The sequence below is a fragment of the Mugil cephalus genome, chromosome 12 (genome assembly GCF_022458985.1).
Source record: "Mugil cephalus isolate CIBA_MC_2020 chromosome 12, CIBA_Mcephalus_1.1, whole genome shotgun sequence".
In the NCBI taxonomy this organism is placed as follows: domain Eukaryota; kingdom Metazoa; phylum Chordata; class Actinopteri; order Mugiliformes; family Mugilidae; genus Mugil; species Mugil cephalus.
Genome location: NC_061781.1, coordinates 16,960,796 through 16,981,313, shown reverse-complemented (window position 1 = coordinate 16,981,313; position 20,518 = coordinate 16,960,796). Strand labels below are relative to the sequence as shown.

The 20,518-nt window shown below is 46.3% G+C and overlaps 1 protein-coding gene across 2 annotated transcripts in view; it reads right to left on the bottom strand.

Annotated features, from left to right (window-relative positions):
• gsk3ba (glycogen synthase kinase 3 beta, genome duplicate a) overlaps positions 1-20,518 on the bottom strand; it is a 34,354-nt gene that overhangs the window by 12,020 nt on the left and 1,816 nt on the right. For both annotated transcript variants that reach the window (XM_047601184.1, XM_047601185.1), the window contains exons 2-3: positions 11,344-11,537; positions 2,482-2,565 (exon numbers count right to left, since the gene is read on the bottom strand). In XM_047601184.1, the coding sequence (XP_047457140.1) occupies positions 2,482-2,565; positions 11,344-11,537 (278 nt within the window). The remainder of the gene's footprint in view (positions 1-2,481; positions 2,566-11,343; positions 11,538-20,518) is intronic.

The following is a 20,518-nucleotide window of genomic DNA, read 5'->3' as shown; positions in this document are numbered from 1 at the left end:
GTACCTGGATTTAAGAGCTAACGTAAAAGTCTTAACGTACTTGTGCTCGTTTAACATAGATGGTTGTGTTGCATGCGCACACAGTTACTGACACGCGGCTCGTCATCATGTAGTGGAAAAGGAGTTGGTTTCTGGGACTACAGATCCCCCAAGAGGTTCTACGCCGCCGTGAAATTTGCGACGCGAGCAAATGCCTCTTTAAGACGCAGCAAAAGGCCGAATGTCTAACGTGCGCTCTCCCACTGCGACTATTTGCTCACCTGCCCACGCTGATTGGACCGCTGGCCTCCCGTTTAAACACAGTATTATACAAGTGGTTAAAGGGTAAAAGCAAAAGCACACTGCGTGCGTCAGGCTCGCCGCATGCCAGCAGTTGCATAAGACTACCTGTGCACAGGCCTGACGGCTCCAGCGGCAAACGGCCCCTCTCTCTCCCGTCCTCAAAGCTGCACCCGGCGTGAACCCTCACCTGCACGCATCTGAGCTGACCTCATTTCATCCCTCCACCAACACCGTTCTGTCAGCCGCCCGTCAACCCCGTCTCCCCATCCGTCCGCGCGCCCACATTTATCACTGCAGCTCGCCTGCTTCGCTAGGAGCTCTCTGCGCTCTTTTCTCGCTCCAAGTCTCCGCGGGTGGTAAACCCCCACACCGACAACATGAGGCCAGGCTCCACAATTAGCCAAGAGACACGGCGACGGTGTGGGGAGGGGGGGGCGGGGGGGGGAGAAATGGAACACGGGATGGGGAGGATTTAAGGAGGTGTAAAGGTGAAAGCAATAGAAAATAATAATAATAAAAAAAGATTGCAGATTCTGCAACTTCTCCACCGGTGTGTGTCAGCATACCAGGAACTGGCAGCGGTTCCCGGAGGTCAGTGGGCACATGGCGTGGGAGGCGAGAGGTGGGAGCAGGGGGGCGGGGCTAACGGAGCGAATCTATAATTAACCGACACCCTCTGACCTGGCAAATAGATGCCTCTAATCCACCCGCCCCCCGTCCACTCTGCTACCAGCAACACCCCCCCCCCCCCTTTTGATCCTCAACAGCTCCCCTTGGCGTCGTTGGTGTGCAACAGGGGAGCATTCCTACACGCAGCGTCATGGGTATAGTCCCGACAGCGTGTGTGCCAAGTCCATGAGTGTCTATATTTGACACACAGACCTTGGCCTGTTTGCTGGCCGGTTGAATGACATAGCCTAGCCGGGTAGTCTCCAGGGGATCTCCGATGGTCAGCGGGGACGGACACCGAGGCAGAGAGTGGGACTTCCCTGTCGCCGAGCACTGGATGTTCTATTGCGTCGATTGAGGCTAAACGGGCCACGGGTGTCAGGCATATGATGATGAGATGATGTGGCTCAGAGTCGCAAACAGCGAAACGAAACGAGAAAGACTTACTATGGCAGGATCCGACCTAAGTTATAAACTGTGCACTTGAAGGTGACGCGTACCTTTAGTCAAACATCCAGAAATCGAAATCAATACCAACAAAAGTACTTATTGGTTCTCAATGTACTTTACAGCCAAAGTGATACAACTATCAACCAGGACCAAGCCCGGGGACAGGGTTAGGGTTAAGGTTAGGGTTAAGGGGTATGCAGGGGTTCGACTCCTTGCTCACAGACACTTCAGCACATGGCACATTATGAGGATTTAACCAAATATAAAATAACTATAAAATAACCCTATAAGATTCAGTCATATGTTGAATGCTCAATCTTAGAAGAAGATATTCATATTGTATGTTGATCTATTTTAGATTCTCGGCCTAGTTTAGATGTGGCAACGTAGTTTATCAGGTGAAGTTAAACTGTTATTGGTTTATGACTGCCCTGATGGAGGAGGTTTCCCTTTAAATACTGTCGTAAAATCTTCCCTAATGTTCGGACTACACGCGTTGTAGTTCCACTTCATTCGCATATTCAACCAAACAATCAACAGAGTGATCCGGTCCGGAGCCTGCACGGTTCCGAGGTTCGGCCCAGATTATCTGCTAACGTGTAAGCTCATCCTCACTGGGGTCGCGGGGGGTTTGCTGGAGCCTATCCAGGCTGTCATGGAGCAAGAGGCGGGGTGCACCCTGGACAGTTCGCCCGCCTATCGCAGGGCCAACGCACAGACAAACAACCATTCACACTCAGTCTCACACCCAGGGTCAATTTCACCAATCAGGCTAACGAGCAAGTCTTTAGAGGTGGGAGGAAACCGGAGCACCTGCAGACACAGGGAGAACACGCAAACTCCACCCAGAACATTTAGGATTTGTTAAGTATTTTCACAACACGGCTCAGTATTGTTGCCTAGGTGTCTAGTCTGGTGGTTAAAATCTCAACTCTAGCTCTCTCCTCCACCGTTTTCTCATTCCCGTCTTTGTTTTTAGCCTTCCGCTGAGGTATATCCTGTAATGCGTGTCGAGATAATTACCCAGCCTCAGACAAGCAGAGGAAGAAGAATCAGTAGATGCACACTCATCCAACTCACCTTGTCTCCACTGGAGTAAAAGAAGTAGCGCAGGCGCACTATGTTGCAGTGGTCCAACTTCCTCATGATCTGCAGCTCACGGTTCTGAACAAAAGAAGAACAGGAAGGCACACGATGAGCGATTCAGATTATTTATTGGCAGCGTGTGAGGGTCCGACAGTGAACCGCTCTCTTAAGAAAAACTGCTTCACGCCGCTGCGTCTCATGACGGAAAACACTCACGCCATCTGGCCCGACAATAATCTCATTGACGACCGCATCACTGTCACAAGCCAGCGTGCCAGTCTGTCAGCGATCGGGATATGAGAAAATTGGATGTGGTGGTGGCGGCAGCGAAAGAACGAAATTGAAAAACACAGAAAAGCCCTCAATTATCTAGTGCGTGGCGTATCATACTGCTCCCATTAAAAACGAAGTAAAGATCATGGTTGGGCTTGCGCTGCAGTGTTCGGGCCGCTAGAACTAAAATGTGAGCAGTGAACCCTGGTGGAACGTGCCATCTATATCCACACCCGGTGTGTCCAAGCAGAAAATGGTCACGCATATGGACGTTCTCAAGGGTGGGCAGGAATTCAAGCATTACATAAAGCTTTAACATTTCCATTACAGTTCATATTTCATCCCATTCTCCATTTCCCTTCCCTCCTCCTCCTCCTCCTCCTCCTCTTTATCACAGCACTTTGTGATGGCTTGATCTAAAGTGCTTGTGTAACATTTGGAGAGTGTAAAAAAAATAAATAATAAATAAATAAACAGCGCTCCGAACGCAGAGGACATGACGCAGAACGCGGGATGCGAAGCAAAAGATCAGCGCGCGGCACAGCAGCCGAGTCGTTACACAATAATCTGACTTTCGTTTCCAGCAGGCGTGCGCAACTAAGTGAACGGAGTGCAGGTTAATATTCTGAATATGAAATTCATTATAGCTGCTGATTTACATAACCGCTTAATTTCCCCCGGTATAAGAGGACAATCAGCTTTCTACCAGTGCACTGTGTCGCGGAACGTAATCAGATTCTTGGTATTTGAGCGAGATCAGCGAACAGTCTAATAATTACATCCATGTGATCAGCTTATGGCCCCGGCCTTTCCGAGGTGTAGATCTCCACTCGTGAGGACATACACCAGTAGATTAGCTTCCTGACTAATGTCTCGGTTAACAGGCTGAACGAGCTAATTAGCCGACGAAATGATTGAGTCAACAGGAAACTGCGCGGCTGTCGGGATAACAAACAACCCGGACGCGCGCCGCTCGGCCCCGGACAATGAGCGTTGAGCGTTTCAAGGGGGAAGACGTCGGCGAGACAATCGCAGGATGCGGAAGCGGCCGGTGACCTGATGCGCCGATGTCTCCTCGTGTGCGAAAGGCAGGCTCAGAGTCACATACGTTTTTATTTGAAGCCGGTGTAAAAGTTCACGAGCTGAAATACTGTGTTTAATTTTATGGTATCGCCTGGGTAATGAATTCTGCGCGCGGAAATTAAACGAGACAGGAGGTGGGAAATGAAAAATCTGTATCACGCTCGTTTTTTTGAGCCGTTGTTGCTGATTATGTGTTTAATTTATGTATGCAATGAATTCTGCGCGCTGGAAATTAGAACGGATGAAATGAAAAATCTGTTCACGCAGTTTTTTCTTTTTATTTGAAAAGTCATTGACGGTTACGAAAATATTTTGTTAACTGATTATTTCAAAAACTGCTCAACAGTCCCAGGTTCAAGTCTTTAAAGTGGTTATATATTTAGAGTTGATGTAGGAAGATGTCACTAGTGACTGTAGGAAACTGTAATGGGTGTTTTTTTTATATATATATATAATCAGATAAACAATATATCGAGAAAAATAATCTGATTAATAAATATGAAGATAATCAGAAATTGAACCATAATTCTCCAAGTGATGTTTTCAGCCTGTCCGAACAAAAGTAAAACTACTCAATTAAGCGTCATAAAGCAGAAGACCAAACCGAGCTTTTGCTTCCATGTGCATTTGCATAGACAGATCAGCCACAACATTAAAACCACTGTCACCATCTTGTGACAATTCAAAGTCCACTGCAAATTCACCACATCCCAAACATGATGCAGTGTCTGTGGGAGGCAGTGGAACAAGCCTGATCCACAGAGGCCCCTCCCTTTAACCCACAGGACCCAGAGGACACCCTCAGACAGCTATATGACCGATAAAGAAGCTGACATGCCGGCTCGCTGACCGCCTGAACGCTCTGGGTGAAGCGGCTCAAACCGTCTGTGATGCTAGCCGGCCGTCTGAACGCTCGACTAATGAGATCGCCCGTTATGTGGGTCAGCACCGCGCTGGCCGGTGGAGGCAGACGCGCTGCTGCTGCCGTCCTTCACCGCACGAGGATTTAAAACCCCCCGTCATTCATTTTTAACGGGGGCGCAGACAAGACAGTCAGTGCGCTGCACAGGACCCCGTCGTCTCGGGCAGAGCGTCTCGCGCAGACAGTCGCTCCAGTCAGATGGCTCTGACGGCCCTCCAGGCTTCTCACACACACACACACACACACACACACACACACACACACCCTGCATCATAAAACATCGTCACTGCACGAGGGTCACAGACCAGCTGAACCATCGTGGACTGCCGGCAACGCCCTCGTTTCCTTGCGCCGGAGTGTGTGTCGAGGGCGTGTCCGCCTCCGTGTGTCGTTATGTGTGCGTGAGAGATGGCACCACATGGAGGAGGAGGAGCAGAGAGGCTGCTGAGTAAAGCCCTGCCCAGCTCCAGTCATGCTGCAGTCCTTCCTGCTGACCTGTCATACTCCAGCAGTCCAGCCAGCAGATGCACAGAGACAGAAAGGAGGCAGACGGAGTGAAACGGAGAAAGAGGGAGAAAAAAAGAAAAAGAAAATATGTCTCGACGGCCTCGGCTGCAAACTGAGGTGCAACACCATAGCACTTCCTGCTGCTGCTTCTGTCTACTGCCGGACAAAACCACATCCAGTTTGAGATAGAGACTAAGACCACAGAGCAAACGCGAACACTTGATTTCCGTTAGTCTTATGCACTGGTTGCAGACAAGAAATGACATCTGTGTTTTCCAAAGTCCAAATAAACGACACATAAAATTCAGATTCTGCGTAATAAATGATTGATCTGGTATCATTTAAATGAAGCGGATCAGTCACAGGTGCAACCCCTACATTTATTACACATTTACATTCTTAATAGCCCAATTATTACTTAAGGAGGACATGCAGGGCCTGCTGTGTGCGGTGTCCTGATGCCAAGATTTAAAGTGCTCTCTGAAGCCTTCACAATAAAAAAATAAAAAAGTAGTGGATGATTATGGGTCTGGCAAAGGATTTCAAAAAGATGTGGAAATTATTGTAAGGAAAATCACACATAAGTGGCGAAGAGCTGAAACGACTGACAGCTTTGTACAAAGGAAATTGTTGCATCCTATTCAGCCCAAGAGGACGCAGGAGGATTTAAAGAAGGAATCTCAAAAAAAAAAAAAAAACTTCCTCTCAGGATCTACAGTTAACTCCTGCCACTTATGTTAAATGTGCATGAGTGTACAATCACAAAGTAACAGATAAAAAGTAAGAAATCAACCTCAAAATAGAACACTACAGTAAAAAATATGAACTCTGTCGTTTGAACGTCCAATAAAATGTGCCCTAGGTACCTCAGCGAACTGATTTTTGAGGAGAAGAATCTCTTAACAACCGTGAAGCTCAGTGGAGAAAATGTTCTGGTGTGGGACTGCTTCGCTGCCTCGGGGACCCGGGAGCTCATAGTCGCTGATTCAACTAGGAGCTCTGCGTAATATCAAACAATGTGCAGATGTCTGTCAGAAAGTTGGAACTGAACCTGAAGCAGGTCTTTCCGTAGGTTAACGGTCCTCAGCCGGCTTAATAAAAGTAAGTACACTGCTTCTGCCTGTAGGCAACATATCGAAGAAGATCAAATACTAGCTTGTCGAAATAGTATAGTATAGTATAGTATAGTATAGTATAGTATAAGTGCAACATTAAAACCACTGTAAAGTTCTGTTGGGAAACCTTTGCAACCGGCATTTATGTGGATGTTACTTAGACGTGTAGCACCTAACTAGACCAGACCAGGCACTCTGATACTATACACACACACACTTAAAAAAGGTTCAGGAACAACTCAAAAAAACAGACCTGGCCTCCACATTCATTAGAACCCAAACTGATCAAGTATCTGTGGGATGATCCATAGAGGCCCCTCCCCTCGACCCATAGAAGGTGGTCATAATGTTATGCCTGATTGATGTTTGCCTCTGGATGGTCTCGAGCCGACTCAAGAGGTAAATAAATAAAAACAGGCTGCATATAAGTGGTCTTACTGAGAACAAAAAGCCATCCTTAATCCAACACTAGTAAATTTATTGGTAACTGTTTTCACCGTTCCAGCTACAAATGAATAAATATCTATGTTTCCAGAGATCATTTACAGCGTTGAGGTGGTGTAAGTGGTGGAGACACACAATAATGGTGCCATCAGCAACCAAAGGCCAGGGTTCAGCCATCCTTATCCTTCGAACGTGTAGCCGGAGAGCAGCAGCCGCTAGACGCGCTCTCGCTGTGTGAATGCGAGCTCTTAATGCGAGCATCCATTTTCCAACAGGCTGACATGTGATCCCTCGGACGGGAGCGGAGAAGGGCCCGTCCCACAATGCACCGCGGGACGAACATTCACCAGCTACACCCCAAACGCGGAGCCTCTTCACACGATCACCCCGTTTGACCCGAGCGCGCGTCAGCGAGAGAAAATAAAAGCACTTCGCACACGTCGGCTGAGTCAAGCCAGACCCACTTCACAGACGAGCACCGAGTCAGACGGGAAAAATAAAAAAAAAAAAAAATAAAAAGTGAAGTGTGGAGGAAAAGCTTTGAAGAGGAGGGGAAGAAAATGGAACGCAGGTGTTTTTGTGCGTAGAAGGGGAACGCGCGCTCGATGGCACGTTGGCGCTTAACGGTCATGTGGAGGGTCTTAGCGCTCATTCGCTTCGCTTTTCTTAACAAGCTGCTCACAGAGACGAGCGGCTGAGTGAGAAGAGGCGCAGTATCAAAAAAAAAAAAAAACAAAAAACAAAACAACAGACAGGAATGAGGCTGTAAAGATCAAGCTGAAACCGCAAAGCATTGCGCTCTCCAGACGACCACTGAGCCTTTTGAAGACGCAACCTGCTAGCGTGTCATGCTAACCACAGGTTAACAGGAAGAACGAGATGTGACTTCATCATGGCCTGCACGCAGAGACACAAAGGGGTGCGCGCTACCAACAAGCAGCGCATTTTGCGGCAGATGGTCGACCCCCCCCACCCCCACCCCCTACCCACACACCCACACACCCACACCATTACGTGACATAATGATATCGTCGGGCTTCCGAAAGTCAAGGGCTGAGAAGCTGCGCCGCCAGAAAAGGTTACAGCCGGGGCACCGAGGCGCTCGAGCGTTTAGCTGAACCAGTTGGGTGAAACTACAGCTGCACAGATCTGAGGGGAAAAGGTTTCAACATCTCGTGAGAGACGGAGCCGCGGGTTGGGAGAACAGTGAGCAGCGCCTGAGCTTGTCAAGTCTTCTCCTCCCTTTAGACGAGCCGCCGCTCTCCTGAGGGAGACGCCAAGGAGGCGCAGATTAATGAGCAGGAAGCAAACAGCTCTGGCTCCTGTGTTTGAATCAAGTATTCGATTTAGTCTAATAATATTTTTAACAATACAAACACGAAGCTTCATATTTTATTTGGAAATTAATTGCATTTTTGGCATTATTCATTTGCTGGCACGGTCAGAAAATTCACATTACTTAGGGCGTATTGTATTTTTTACTTTTTAAATATTATTCTGGGTGTGAATGAGTTTGGGCTGAATGACAACAAGTAGAAATATGAGACATCTGAACTGTCAGTTTTTGTGCACGCAGGCTTATGAACACACCGTCATGGTTAAAGGAACCCACGACACATGACAAGTCGAGATGCCTGCTGTGAAAACGGTCTCTCGTCACAGTGAAAAATAAAGACTTGTTGTTACTGTTAGTAAAATGCACACGCGTGTCTTAAAAGCGCCCTAAACGAGGCTCTGCCCCGAGTTTTTACGAACGAACTGGGAGCACGTACAGTAGAAAACTCGATCACGATGTGTGGCGTTTTCATTGTCACGCTGTACGTTAACATTTCTTTCAAGTGACCATAAAGTAGAAATGTGCTCCCTTCAATTACCACAATGGCTTTTCACGATTGCCCTGAAAGTTAAACATTAACTGAATCCGTCCAGAATTGCACAGTTAATTGCTGTATTTAGACAGGAATAGCTTGCGGTGTGCTCCTAATTAAAAAAAAAAACTAAACCAGCCGCCGCTCCGTTGTAGATTGGAGTTGGGTGTTTTTAATAAATGTTATCAGGGATCTATCTTTATGCCCTGTCTTTATATAAAGCGGTTCACCCGTTGCTGATCGCTTTGAAGCTGGTGGTTGGTCGTCTCTGGAGGCGAACGCCATCGCTGCTCCACCGCTACATGTGGGCTCACCCAGCACCCCCAGTCTGCAGCTTAACGGCCATTAAATACCTTCTGTTCTACTAATATATACACTATATTGTCAAAAGTATTCGCTCATCTGCCTTAAATATGAGCTTAAGTGACATCCCATTCTTAATCCACAGGTTTAACATGACGTTGGCCCACTCTTTGCGGCTATAACAGCTTCCACTCTTCTGAGAAGGCTTTCCACGACGTTTAGGAGCGTATATATGGGAATGTTTGACCATTCTAAAGTGTACATTTTTTAATCGAGCTATGCTCAAAATTTGACTTTCTCACTACAGTCCTTGTCCCAGTTTACATGCAGCGCAAGAAAATCGAAAAACTGTTCTCCTCCACCTCACTAGGTGGCGATACGTGTCTTTTCAGCGGGTTAAAACCACGTTAATACAGTTCGATTTCCGGTTGACCTATTACGTCGTATAATAAACAAGAGTCGTTCATGCGGCAGACCGGCATTTCAAACAACAACCAGACAGATAATAGTACATTTTTTAATCTCGTACGTAATGTTCGCGCTACTTCTGGTGCAGGTAAGATCTGCGCTAACCCTCAGACGGTTCTTCTAGCGGCTCAGTTTAGCTTCTCCTTCTTCTACGACCGGCTTTCTTGGATGTTATCGCTCTGGGATCACACGCCAGCGCAGCCATTGTGGAGCATGCGCACACGCATTATCCAATTGAAAAATCCGATTCACTGTATACACGCCGGAGAAAACCGAATTCCAATCACATTATCTGGGTGTCTCAATCGGATGTTGAGAACTTAATTGGAGTAACGTGTTTACATGCACTTAAGTTCTCCTGTTATAGTCCGATTAAGGCAATAATTTGTTTTTTTTTTCACGTGCATGCAAACGCGCTGACTGATGTCGGACGAGTAGGCCTGGCTCGTAGCCTTCGCTCTAATTCATCCCAAAGGTGCTCTACCAGGTTAAGGTCAGGACTCTGTGCAGGCCGGTCAAGTTCTTCCACACCAAGCTCACTCATCCATGTCTTTAAGGACCTTGCTATGTGCACTGGCGAGCACAAATGTCGGAACAGGAAGGGGCCATCCCCAGACTGTTCCTATATAGTCGGGAGCGTGGAACTGTCCAAAATCTCTCTTGGTATGCTGAAGCATTCAGGGTTCCCTTCACTGGAACTAAGGGGCCAAGGCCAGGTCCTGAAAAACAACCCGCACCCTGACAGCAAGTCTTTCTTTCATAGATGTGTGTAGAAGCCATCTGCATGCCTAGGTGCTGGATTTTATACACCTGTGGCCATGGGAGTGATGAGATCGGAACACCTGAATTCAGTTATTTGGATGGGTGAGCGAATACTTTCGGCAATATGGCGCATATAGATGATGACAGGCCACGGTCATATACATAGACCTCATAGGCTTCATGGCAGTGATGTTTTCTCAAGCTGCGTGGCCATCATTGGTCGCAATTCAGTAATTCAGTCTTACTTAAACCCAGTCTTGTAATTATAATACTGTGTACCCCTAGTCTTTTATTTAAAGCCCATGAAACTTAAAGAGAACCTAAACAGCTATCTTTCAGACCTATCTTAACTGTGTTTGAGATTTTTAATCAAATGTAATGTATGTATAAACAGTTTATTTCATAATAAAAGAGTTAAATATACCTATATAATTTACATTGGAAAAAGCACCAACATGCTGACCTATTTAAAAGGGCAGTAAACAGGCTAGCGGACGCCGGTTTACTAATTCCGATATTGCAAAACCAGATTTCAACGTCTTCAATGTAAACATAATATCTGCAACATGATCAGAAGCGGGGTGTGCCCGATGACAGGGTTACTTATGACCGCGTCAACACCGTCAGCGAGGGCCCCACACCGAGGGAGCGGAGACAATGTTGCTTCGGCGGAGAAACAACAAGCCATCAGTCAAATCTATTCAAGGCACAGGAGGAGAATTCCAGTCGAGCATTACTTGGAAAGAAAGATGACATCTCCAAGGTGGCAACTGAACTAAATCTGACAGATGTCAGAGTATTAATGGGTTCAAGTTTGTTTGTGTGGAAAAGGACCCTCCCACTTCGAGCACGCGCGCAAACACGCGCACGCACACAAGCCTCCTGCAAGACACTGAAGAGAAGAAGTTTCTCCTTTGTATTTCGCAGCTTCTCTGATCTGAAAGATCACTCCATTCATATCTCACAAAAAAAAAAAACACAATGGCTAAGATGTAAGAGAGTGCGAGTGCATTTTTATGTGAATTATCATCAAAAACGTTCCCTTTTCTCTATTTCATTCTGGCTTTTTGTTTTTAGTGTGAGCTTGAAGATGCGTCGTGCGTGTCTTTACCTTAAACCTCTTGTCTTGCAGGACCTTCTTGATGGCCACCAGCTCTCCGGAGTCGCAGAGTTTGGCCTGGTAGACGACGCCAAAGGAGCCGTTGCCGATGACCTTAGTGTCTGTGTAGCTCACCTCCTGTGGCCGGTCGGGACCCTGGCCTGGAGTGGCCACGACTGTCGTTACCTTGCTGCCATCTTTGTCCCCTGCAGAGAGACGAGCAGGTGTTCAGAACAAAGCAGTGCTCGGAAACCAGCGCATATTAAGGCGGAGCGGATGCAGGTACAGGAGAGAAAACGAGTTTAAGAGAGGACATGGCGCATAACGTGCTAAAGTATGGCTACAGGTGACAATCGTTTTTCTTGAAAATGTCACGTAATGGTGTTTTAAACCTGGAGGACCTCGATATAAAACGGAACAAATGGTTTATTTTAACAGGCGACAGGTGAGGGAAGAAAGTGGCGACTCTCATGCGTCTCCAGCCATGTCTTCTATCTACACCCATGCACCATCCAAAGACGCCCGACCTCCCACTGCACAGACAGCGGAGGTAAATAGGGCCACATCCCCCACGAAAAGCATCCATCCATCCAGGAGGACCAGGACCGGATCAGCCCATAATCATGGTAAATCCTGCCTCTGGGGTCGCGACATAAAAGGCCTGTTCAGACCTCCAGTACTGACAACGGTGCTGTTTTATGTGAGTGCGTCACGACTTTGGCGAACACGTTAAGTTATTATTTATTGATCTCCAGCCTGATGTTAGTTAGACCTGCACAAAACTCAGATGAGGAAATCCTTAACTCCATCAATAACTGAACCCCATCAATAATTAACCACCTTCTAATACCTTATTTAATGACAGAATCACACCCGTATATTCTTTTCATTTGTTAATTCTTGATTAGATGTATTTATTATTCAGCTACAAGGACATAATATTTTACGCTGCTTTGTCCTTTCTCTTATAATAGCGGTGTGCGTTTTTCTGAATGAATGACTTAAACCCCGCTGACGCACGTTGAGCGTAGGCGGTTCTTTAATACGACACGTTGCGTTCACACCACCAAAGCGTTGTGGACAAATGCGGGAACATGTGACCCACACCACCTCCAAATGTGGTCAGAGATCGGACCTCTCGAATGTGATCTCAGGGCGTCCCTGGGGGTTGCTCGCGTCCCGTCTTTCACACGATGGGCTCGTCCAGACCGGATCTTAACGCACTGTCTGAACAGCCCCTTAGCACAACATCGTGGCTGCAAAACAAATGGTCAGCCTCTGTGGAAGGAAGTAGCCCTTTTATTGCCCTTTATCCAAACCCAGGCGTGGTTGATTGGGGGGTATATAATCCAGTGCGCCAGCCAAGACTCCTGCACTGCCACTGCAGGGCCAGTGGGGATGCAGAGAGGCATGACAAATGGAGCAAAGGCCAAACATTTTCCAGAGTAATCTTACACAGATTGGCTACAGTTTCGATGATAAGATACAAAGGTAATAACCACACTGTGGGAATATAGCCGTCTTCCAGTTGAACTCTTGGATACAGGAAGTTGTGGTTGAGGCGGTACCAGCAGTCATAATTCGTGAAAACACCGCTGTTAGTCAACTGTTGCCATAAAGGCTAACAGATCAGCAAGTTAGCGACCTGGTAACTAAATGCGAGAAAAGCAAAAGGCACAGGGAACAGATGAGGCTGTTGGGACATTTCACTCAGACCAATGATAAAATCATGGCAAAAACGGCTAAATTACAAAATAATAACTTACCCTGCTCCTCTGCCATTTCTGAAAACGTCAGCAAACACGTCACAAACAAAAGGTTTCACTTATGAGGCCGTGAATGCCACAATAAGGACCGTTCATATGAACTCATAAGCATAGTAAACACGGGCAACGAAGGCAGCATGAGTTGAGATTTTGTCTCTGAAACCTATGAAGCAGAGGGGCCTTAAAATCGAGTTCTCTCTATCTGCCTCACACGGCCTCGCTCTCTCCATGGCGGTGTCAAAGGGTAAAGTCCACACAAGCGGGCGGTTAAAAGGACGACCGGGCCGGAGTGCGTGTCACATGCCACAAATGTTTGTTAGGCTCTGAAATTAACTCCAAAACCTCCGGAGCCGACTCCTCCGACAGCAAACGATTCCCGTGTAAATCCCCTCACTGCGTTTGTTGGCGTATCCCTCTTTCGCACAAACTTCAGGAGCGCAAGCTAAATAAAGCAGACGCGTTCAAATCTCGGCGAACTGCATTTGTCAATAGCTCGTGTAAAGACCACGCTAATGGACGGATTAGAGACGCTTAATAAACTTGGCTGTTGACGATCGCGGCGTAATTATTCAGCAGCAGACCACCTCCACACGGATGACGCTGGCGGGGCCACTGGGCCTTATCCACGACAGGTGGACATGTCATGTTGACTTGTGGCGAACTACCAGCTGACGAGTCGTCCCGTGTGCATTTCAAGTGGACAACCTGCCTCAGCTGTTTCAACCTGCATCGCTTGATTTATTTAAAAAACATTTCGATTGTATCCACTTTCACACGTGGCTTATTTAGCTTGTTTTCCATCAGGGTTACTCATTTTGACGCGAGCAGCGCCTGCATGGACAAGGAGACAAAAAATAAATAAATAAAAAAAAAACTACATATGCAGGGTCCAACCCAGACGCAAAAATGATCCTTTTTGTGCATCCGTAAGATCTGAACATGCCATAACTGTGAAAGGCAAAAAGCAGTGAGGGTGTCAGAAAAAAAAGCGAAAACCAACAGAACATCTCTGTCTCCAGGACCTAGTCTAGAAACAGAAACTGAAGACGGATTCTGCAACACCAGAAATAGACTTTCTGAGACTGTGTGTGCGTGTGTGTGTGTGCATGTGTGTGTGTGTGTGTGAGAGGACTTTGACTCCGCCTACATATTCCTGCAAGGCCATTTCTATGACGCCTCTGCACTTCCTCAAACCGTGAGAAAAGTCTGTGCGCGCTCGCACACACACAGACGAGCACATATTGAGCTCGCGGTGAGATCCCACACTGCTGCCAACGAGAGACGACCCAGAAATCAGACTGCGCTTGAACTGAAATAGCATTATATGTCATTTACGTTCTGTGGGACTGATTGGAAGCCTATAGGAAGCTTGGCCTTTCTCCCTTTAATCTGTACAAAAAAAAAAAAAAAAAAAAAAATCTCATTTCCATTCGCCGTCACACAGATTTTCTCTGCACTTTAAACAGGGCGGAAACTTCCACAATCAAAACCAATATGTAGTATTGCAGTAGTGGTCGTATGTTATTCAGCCACAGTACAATAAATACAATTTTAAGCTATCTCAAAAAACAGCTCCACAAACCATTCTTTTATAAACAAAAAATGTGTTGCACGTTTTTAAATTTATACTTGCAGCATTTCAAGATTTAACTCCAATTACAGAAACGCACAATCTCCTTTCAGTGCCTTTTTTTTTTGCTTTTTGTACAACAAAAAAAACAAAAACCTATTAGTTTTGTTCTAAAAATATAACATATTTGCATTATTCAGTAATAGAATAAACAGCTAAATTTTATAACATGACAATTCAGAAACAATGAATTTGTGTGAGAATAAATGAATCACGAAAAATGTCTTGTGGAAAGTGGAATACGTAAAAAATTAAATTAACAGTAAAAAGTCAATTATTGCTTTAATCCAACGTTAACCGGACAATTTAAGTGCATGTAAACATGTTATATTATCTAGTATCAGAGTTCTCCTTATCCGATTAAGACACCCAGATAATGCAATTGGAAATGGATTTTCGGCTTGTATCTGCCTTAATCAGACTTTAACTAGACAACCCTGTGTGAGCATGCTCCACAACCGCTGTACTGGTGTATAACCCCAAAACAAAAACATCTAAGAAAGCCGATCGCAGAAGAAGAAGATAAACGGAGCCAGTAGAAAAACCACCTGAGGTATAGCGCCATCTTATCTGTACCATAAGCAGCGTGCACATTACATACAAGATTAAAAGAGCTGAACTATTACCCATCTTGTTGTTGTTTGAAATTAATGATTCTGTTTCATTGTATGACGTAACTGGTCAACCAGAAAGGGGGCCGTATCAACCCGCTGAAACAGACACATATCGCCACCTAGTGTGGAGGAGGTCATTCGTTGCAGTTATTCGTTTTTCTCTGTTGCACGTAAACTGGGACAAGGGCCGCGCTCAGAAAGTCGAATTTTGAGCATAGCTCCATCAAGCTGTGCATGCAAACGCTCTGAATGTAAGGTGAAGCGTTGCCATGGTAACCCGGTCAATCAGCCTGCCGCAACAATACGGCTGTTGCGGCGCCTCACTTCGCATGCATATTCTGTGTTACTCTGCAACAAACTGGAGCAGCGGAGCCTGCTGGTGCAACTTTTGGCCAGAGGCATCAATAGTTGATTCAGGTCAGCAGACTAGACCAGGCCACCGCTGAATATGGCTAACACGTGCACACAACGGGGGCAAAACCACACCACTGTTGCGGGATGCATGCAAGGCAGAGGTTCTGTTACAGGTTCCAAAGTGTGCATCTCTAAGTTGGCAAAAAAGGCCTTCAAGCAGAATTGAGTGATTTAATCAAACAAATATGACTAAGCATTTACCGACCTGTTGATGCAATTCTGTTGGAAGTACAAAGTTTCTGCATGTCCTTGGCCTAGATTTACAAAGCACATCTCATTCATGATTCATGAAGGTTGGAGCAGCTCAAATAAGAGAAAATGCGTTGTGCTTTTAAGAAGTGAAATTAGGTACTTGCTTCAGGTTTGCAGTTACTTTTTAACAATCCACGTACTAAAATCTGTGCGAGCATTTCAGTGTCACGCACACACAATGAAGGAAGTTTGAATTCCGGGCCTCACACAGTCCTCGCCGGAGTTTTTGTGTGAGCAGGCAAATTTCATTGAGACATTTTTCAAGTTCCAAGCATTTCACTTCGCAAATTGAGAACTGACAAATCGGTTGTTGCTCAGTTCCTAACAAACCGAAACTCAGCTGTGCGTTCTTCCTCTGTGTAAGATAACTGTCTGTTAGTTGTTGGGTTTTCATTGCGTTCAAGACCATTACTCCTCTTGGCGGTCTTTGGTGTACACCAATCAAGAATAACTTTATGACCACCTTCCTAATATTGTGTAGGTCTCCCTTATGCCCCCAGAACCATTGTGACTCATCACAGAACGGTACATGTTAAAGTAACATCTACATTAATGACAGCTCCTAAAGTTTCCCAGCAGAACACTGAATTGTCACAAGACGAACAACATTGTTCAAGTGGCTTTAGAAATGCCGTAGGGGCAAAGAGTCTCGGTGCTGACTAAATTCTAGTAGTATAATTAGTGTTTATTGCAAGGTGAAGATTGATTTCCGTACCGTTTTTGTTGCATCACTACAAGTGAATGTCACAGAATGTGAACCTGCCAAACTGTCCATGTGTTCGTTGCTCTGATATTTGGCAAACACATGCAGACAGTTCCTCGCTTATAAATAGCATTTATTTACTGCGTGGCCGTTTCAGATAAATCATGTCACACGTAGGGATGGGTATCGTTAAGGTTTTATCCGATACTGGCGCCGAAACCGGTACTTTTACAATGGTGTCGGTGCTTAAAGAAAGAAAAACATACAAAAATCCTAATAAAGACAGTGGTGGTGCGAGGTCTCACAGGCTTTCTTAGCTTTCATCGTCAGGTTTTCAATCAAATTTGAGGTGTTACCTCCCTTGCACAATATCGCCTCTGAGCGCTCGTTGCAGGCTACCGAGTCTGCGTCTTTTGAGGTGAAGTGCAGCCAAACGTTTGACTGTTTCACCTTAGGCATTTTGAAGGTTCACTTCCATCCATGCAGGTGAAAAACTGACGTCATGAGTAGTGTCGGCACAGCAATGGAGCCGAGTGCGCGGTTTTCCAGTCTGGTTGCCACCGCTTGCGTCAACACTGGTGCCGTTATGGTACAGAGTATCGGTACCCATCCCTCGTCACACATGCCGGGAAGTCAAATGCTGAGGATGACTACTTTGATATTACAAACATAAATGTGGGTCACGACAGTGTTATTACAGGGCTAGAAAATGTGGCGTAGAGTGTTGTGCAGAGTGCACATCGAAATGACATCTCTTTTGAACTCAAGGGCGACACAGCTGTGTCGATAAGAGAGAGGCACTATTCCCTTTTCCAGCCAGATTTCAACCCACCACACCGGGGTGAGCTCCCTTCTTGAATCGTTGGGCCACCGCTGCCCAATTAGTTACATTCCTGGACTGCGCCGCAAGCAACCGCAAGCACGGACTGGGTGTGCACAGTGCAGGTACGCAAAGTGTTCCCAGCGCTGCTGTACGGCTGACGAGATTATTCACTACACTACTGGAACATCCAGTCGCAGGAATGTCACCGCTGACACGGAGCGAGTTCGGCCAGGCAGCGCTGACATGGAGGCTGAGTTTTTTGATCAGACACGAGGAGGCTGAATAGATTTTAGATACCAGCGCGCAAGCCCGCGGAGCCGCGCCGCTCGCATCCAATAAACCCGAGCCTGAGACCGAGCATCCTCTCGCTTCTCCGTCCCTCTCGAAAACTCGGCCGGCTTTTAAGTCCCGAGTGATTCTGGCGGTTCTCGTCTCGTCTGCGAGCCCCGCCGTTTCATTCGGAATCAGAGATTATAATTAGTTCATTTTGTTCCCCATCATCACTTGCTAAATGTGAGAGAGGGACAGGCAGGAAAAGAGGGAAAAGGGGGAGGAGGGAGAGAGAGAGCTGCAGCTTTGAAATGCAAAACAAGCCGCTCATTGTTCTTGGCCAGCTGCCTCACCCCCCAAAAAACAAAACCTAAGAGGGCCGTGCTGAGTGTGTGCTTGTGATGTATGCATGCGGACGCACATGTGCGTTTCTGTCTGGCCGTGTGGGAGGGGTAAGAGCATTCTCTCCAGGATCATCACACACTGGTTACAGCTGCTTAGGATCATCAGCCAAGTTATTCACACACATGTGAGTGTTACGTGTGTGTGTGTGTGTGTGTGTGTGTGTGTGTGTGTGTTAGGACGGTGGAGGTCAGGGTAATGGTAGATGACATGTTGGAAAAGAAGGGGAAAAAAAACAGGTCTACGCAGATTCCAGTAAGGTGACATGGTGTCATATAAATTCATTCAGTCCAAAGTCTGGTCACAACACAGCTGACACCGCATACCATGCAACTCTAACTCCAAAGTGACCAATCTGACTTCAGATTATAAAAAAAAAATGACGTTGTTCTTTTCGTGAGTGCAGACGTCTGTTTTTATTATCAATTTACTATCAATCAGAGTCCAAACTGTTGGTTCATCATTTAAATTCACATTCTGATAACTCATGTCACGCTAAGAATCCAAGAAAATAGGAGCCAGTTGTGGGAACATTCCTCACAATTGTGAAAGATCTCTGCTCACTTTGGTCTAAAATGAGAGTCAATAACTGCGCGTTTTGGATTACTGGTTGATAATATGAAATATCAAGCAAACTGACACCAGGACTAGGGCTGGGTGGTACTTTCCGGTTCACACCAAATACTGGTATTTTCACCGTGATGCCGTCAGAATTTAGAAAAATACCATGATATACATTTTTGCTCATACCACGCAGCCCGAATCAGGCTGGTTAGGGCAGCGTGGTATGAGCAAAAATTTAGGCTGGAGAAGATGCATTTAAGGAGAGACACACCCAATACGATGCATGTTTCACGATGCTTTCCAATGTGAATTTACTCAGGGACAAAACTATATGAAACTATGTACAAAAAGCAACGTTTCGCCGCCGTCGCTTATCTCAGACCTGCAAATATGCTTCAAAAACGGTTCATTTAAGTATATTTAAAGGGCAGGAAATGACTGCAACAATAGTATACATTATACACCATTATACCACGGGGGACGTGTGAGTAATCAACAGCTCTATTCTCCTCTGTGCGTCCACTGAACACCACCTGTTTGTAGAAATCAAACGTGATATATAATTTTGCAAAGGCCGTTTCCAGGATCAGCCTCTGATGACTGATAATGACCTACTGACTTACTAGATGAGTCTTATTGAGAGAAAAAAAAAAAAAAAGTTGAGAAACCATAGAGAAGGGGGAGGGTGGGGTGGTGTAGTGGTGTAATAACAGGTCCATAAGGTCAGCCACACGTTCTGCTTATTCAGTGGCTTATGTCTTAAAACCAATTAGACCGCACAAGTCCTCGAGTTCCTACATTTAGCCGCCTTACTGACAAAAGATTCCTGTGTTCTGGAGAGCGTTTTTCCTTCCTTCTCCATTTTGAACTGGCCGGCTGGAACGCTCCGACACCCATACATGTATCTGGGGCAGGACGAGTATTAGGATTGGAGTGCGTCTCCCTGTTTAGAAAGCATGCGTGTCATAGTCCGCTAAGTGGTTTCCAGTGCCAAGGCCTAGAGGAGAGCCTCGGCCTCAGGCCTCACCCTACTAACACACATCGTGATCACATCACAGCCCAGAAGCATCAGCAACATTCCTGAACAGACGCAGTTTTTTTTTTTTTTTTTTCCACACACATCCAAATGTGTGCATTAGATAAGAGATAAGTGTGGCGAGATACTGTAGATGCCGGGAGCCGGTCAAATCAAATCAAATCAAATCAAATGTGGGTCATGCAAACGGCACAATTTCACACAAGCAAACCATGAATTTATCAACACGGATGCTACATTAAATACTTCAACTAGTTCCTAACTCATCAGCCATGCTCTGCCCAGTTTGCAAAGAGGACACTGGACGGTGAGAAGACAGCGAGCGAGACATGCACTGATATAGCTGGATACACACTGAAGCAGAAACTAGGTGAGACATGTGTGTCCAAGGAGCAGCACTGACAGCCTCCCATGCCCAGCTGGCAGGCCTCGTCAGTCGCATGGACTCATCTCTGCAGGCCAGTCTATAACCAGTCTCCGGCGCGGTGCCAGCGGGGGCTTCATGAACAAGATACTCTGGGGTCACACTCCTTCCTCCCGGAGCCGTCGCGACGTCTAATTTCGACGCGGCGCACAGAAACGGGAGCGGTGAACCAGCCCTTTCCAGCACCGCGTCAGCGTCGCCCCGCGTCGACTATGGGCGCACCTTCCGCCTTGACAGTTGCGTAATAGACCGGCCCTATCGCTTTAACTCCATTACGCATATGATTGGT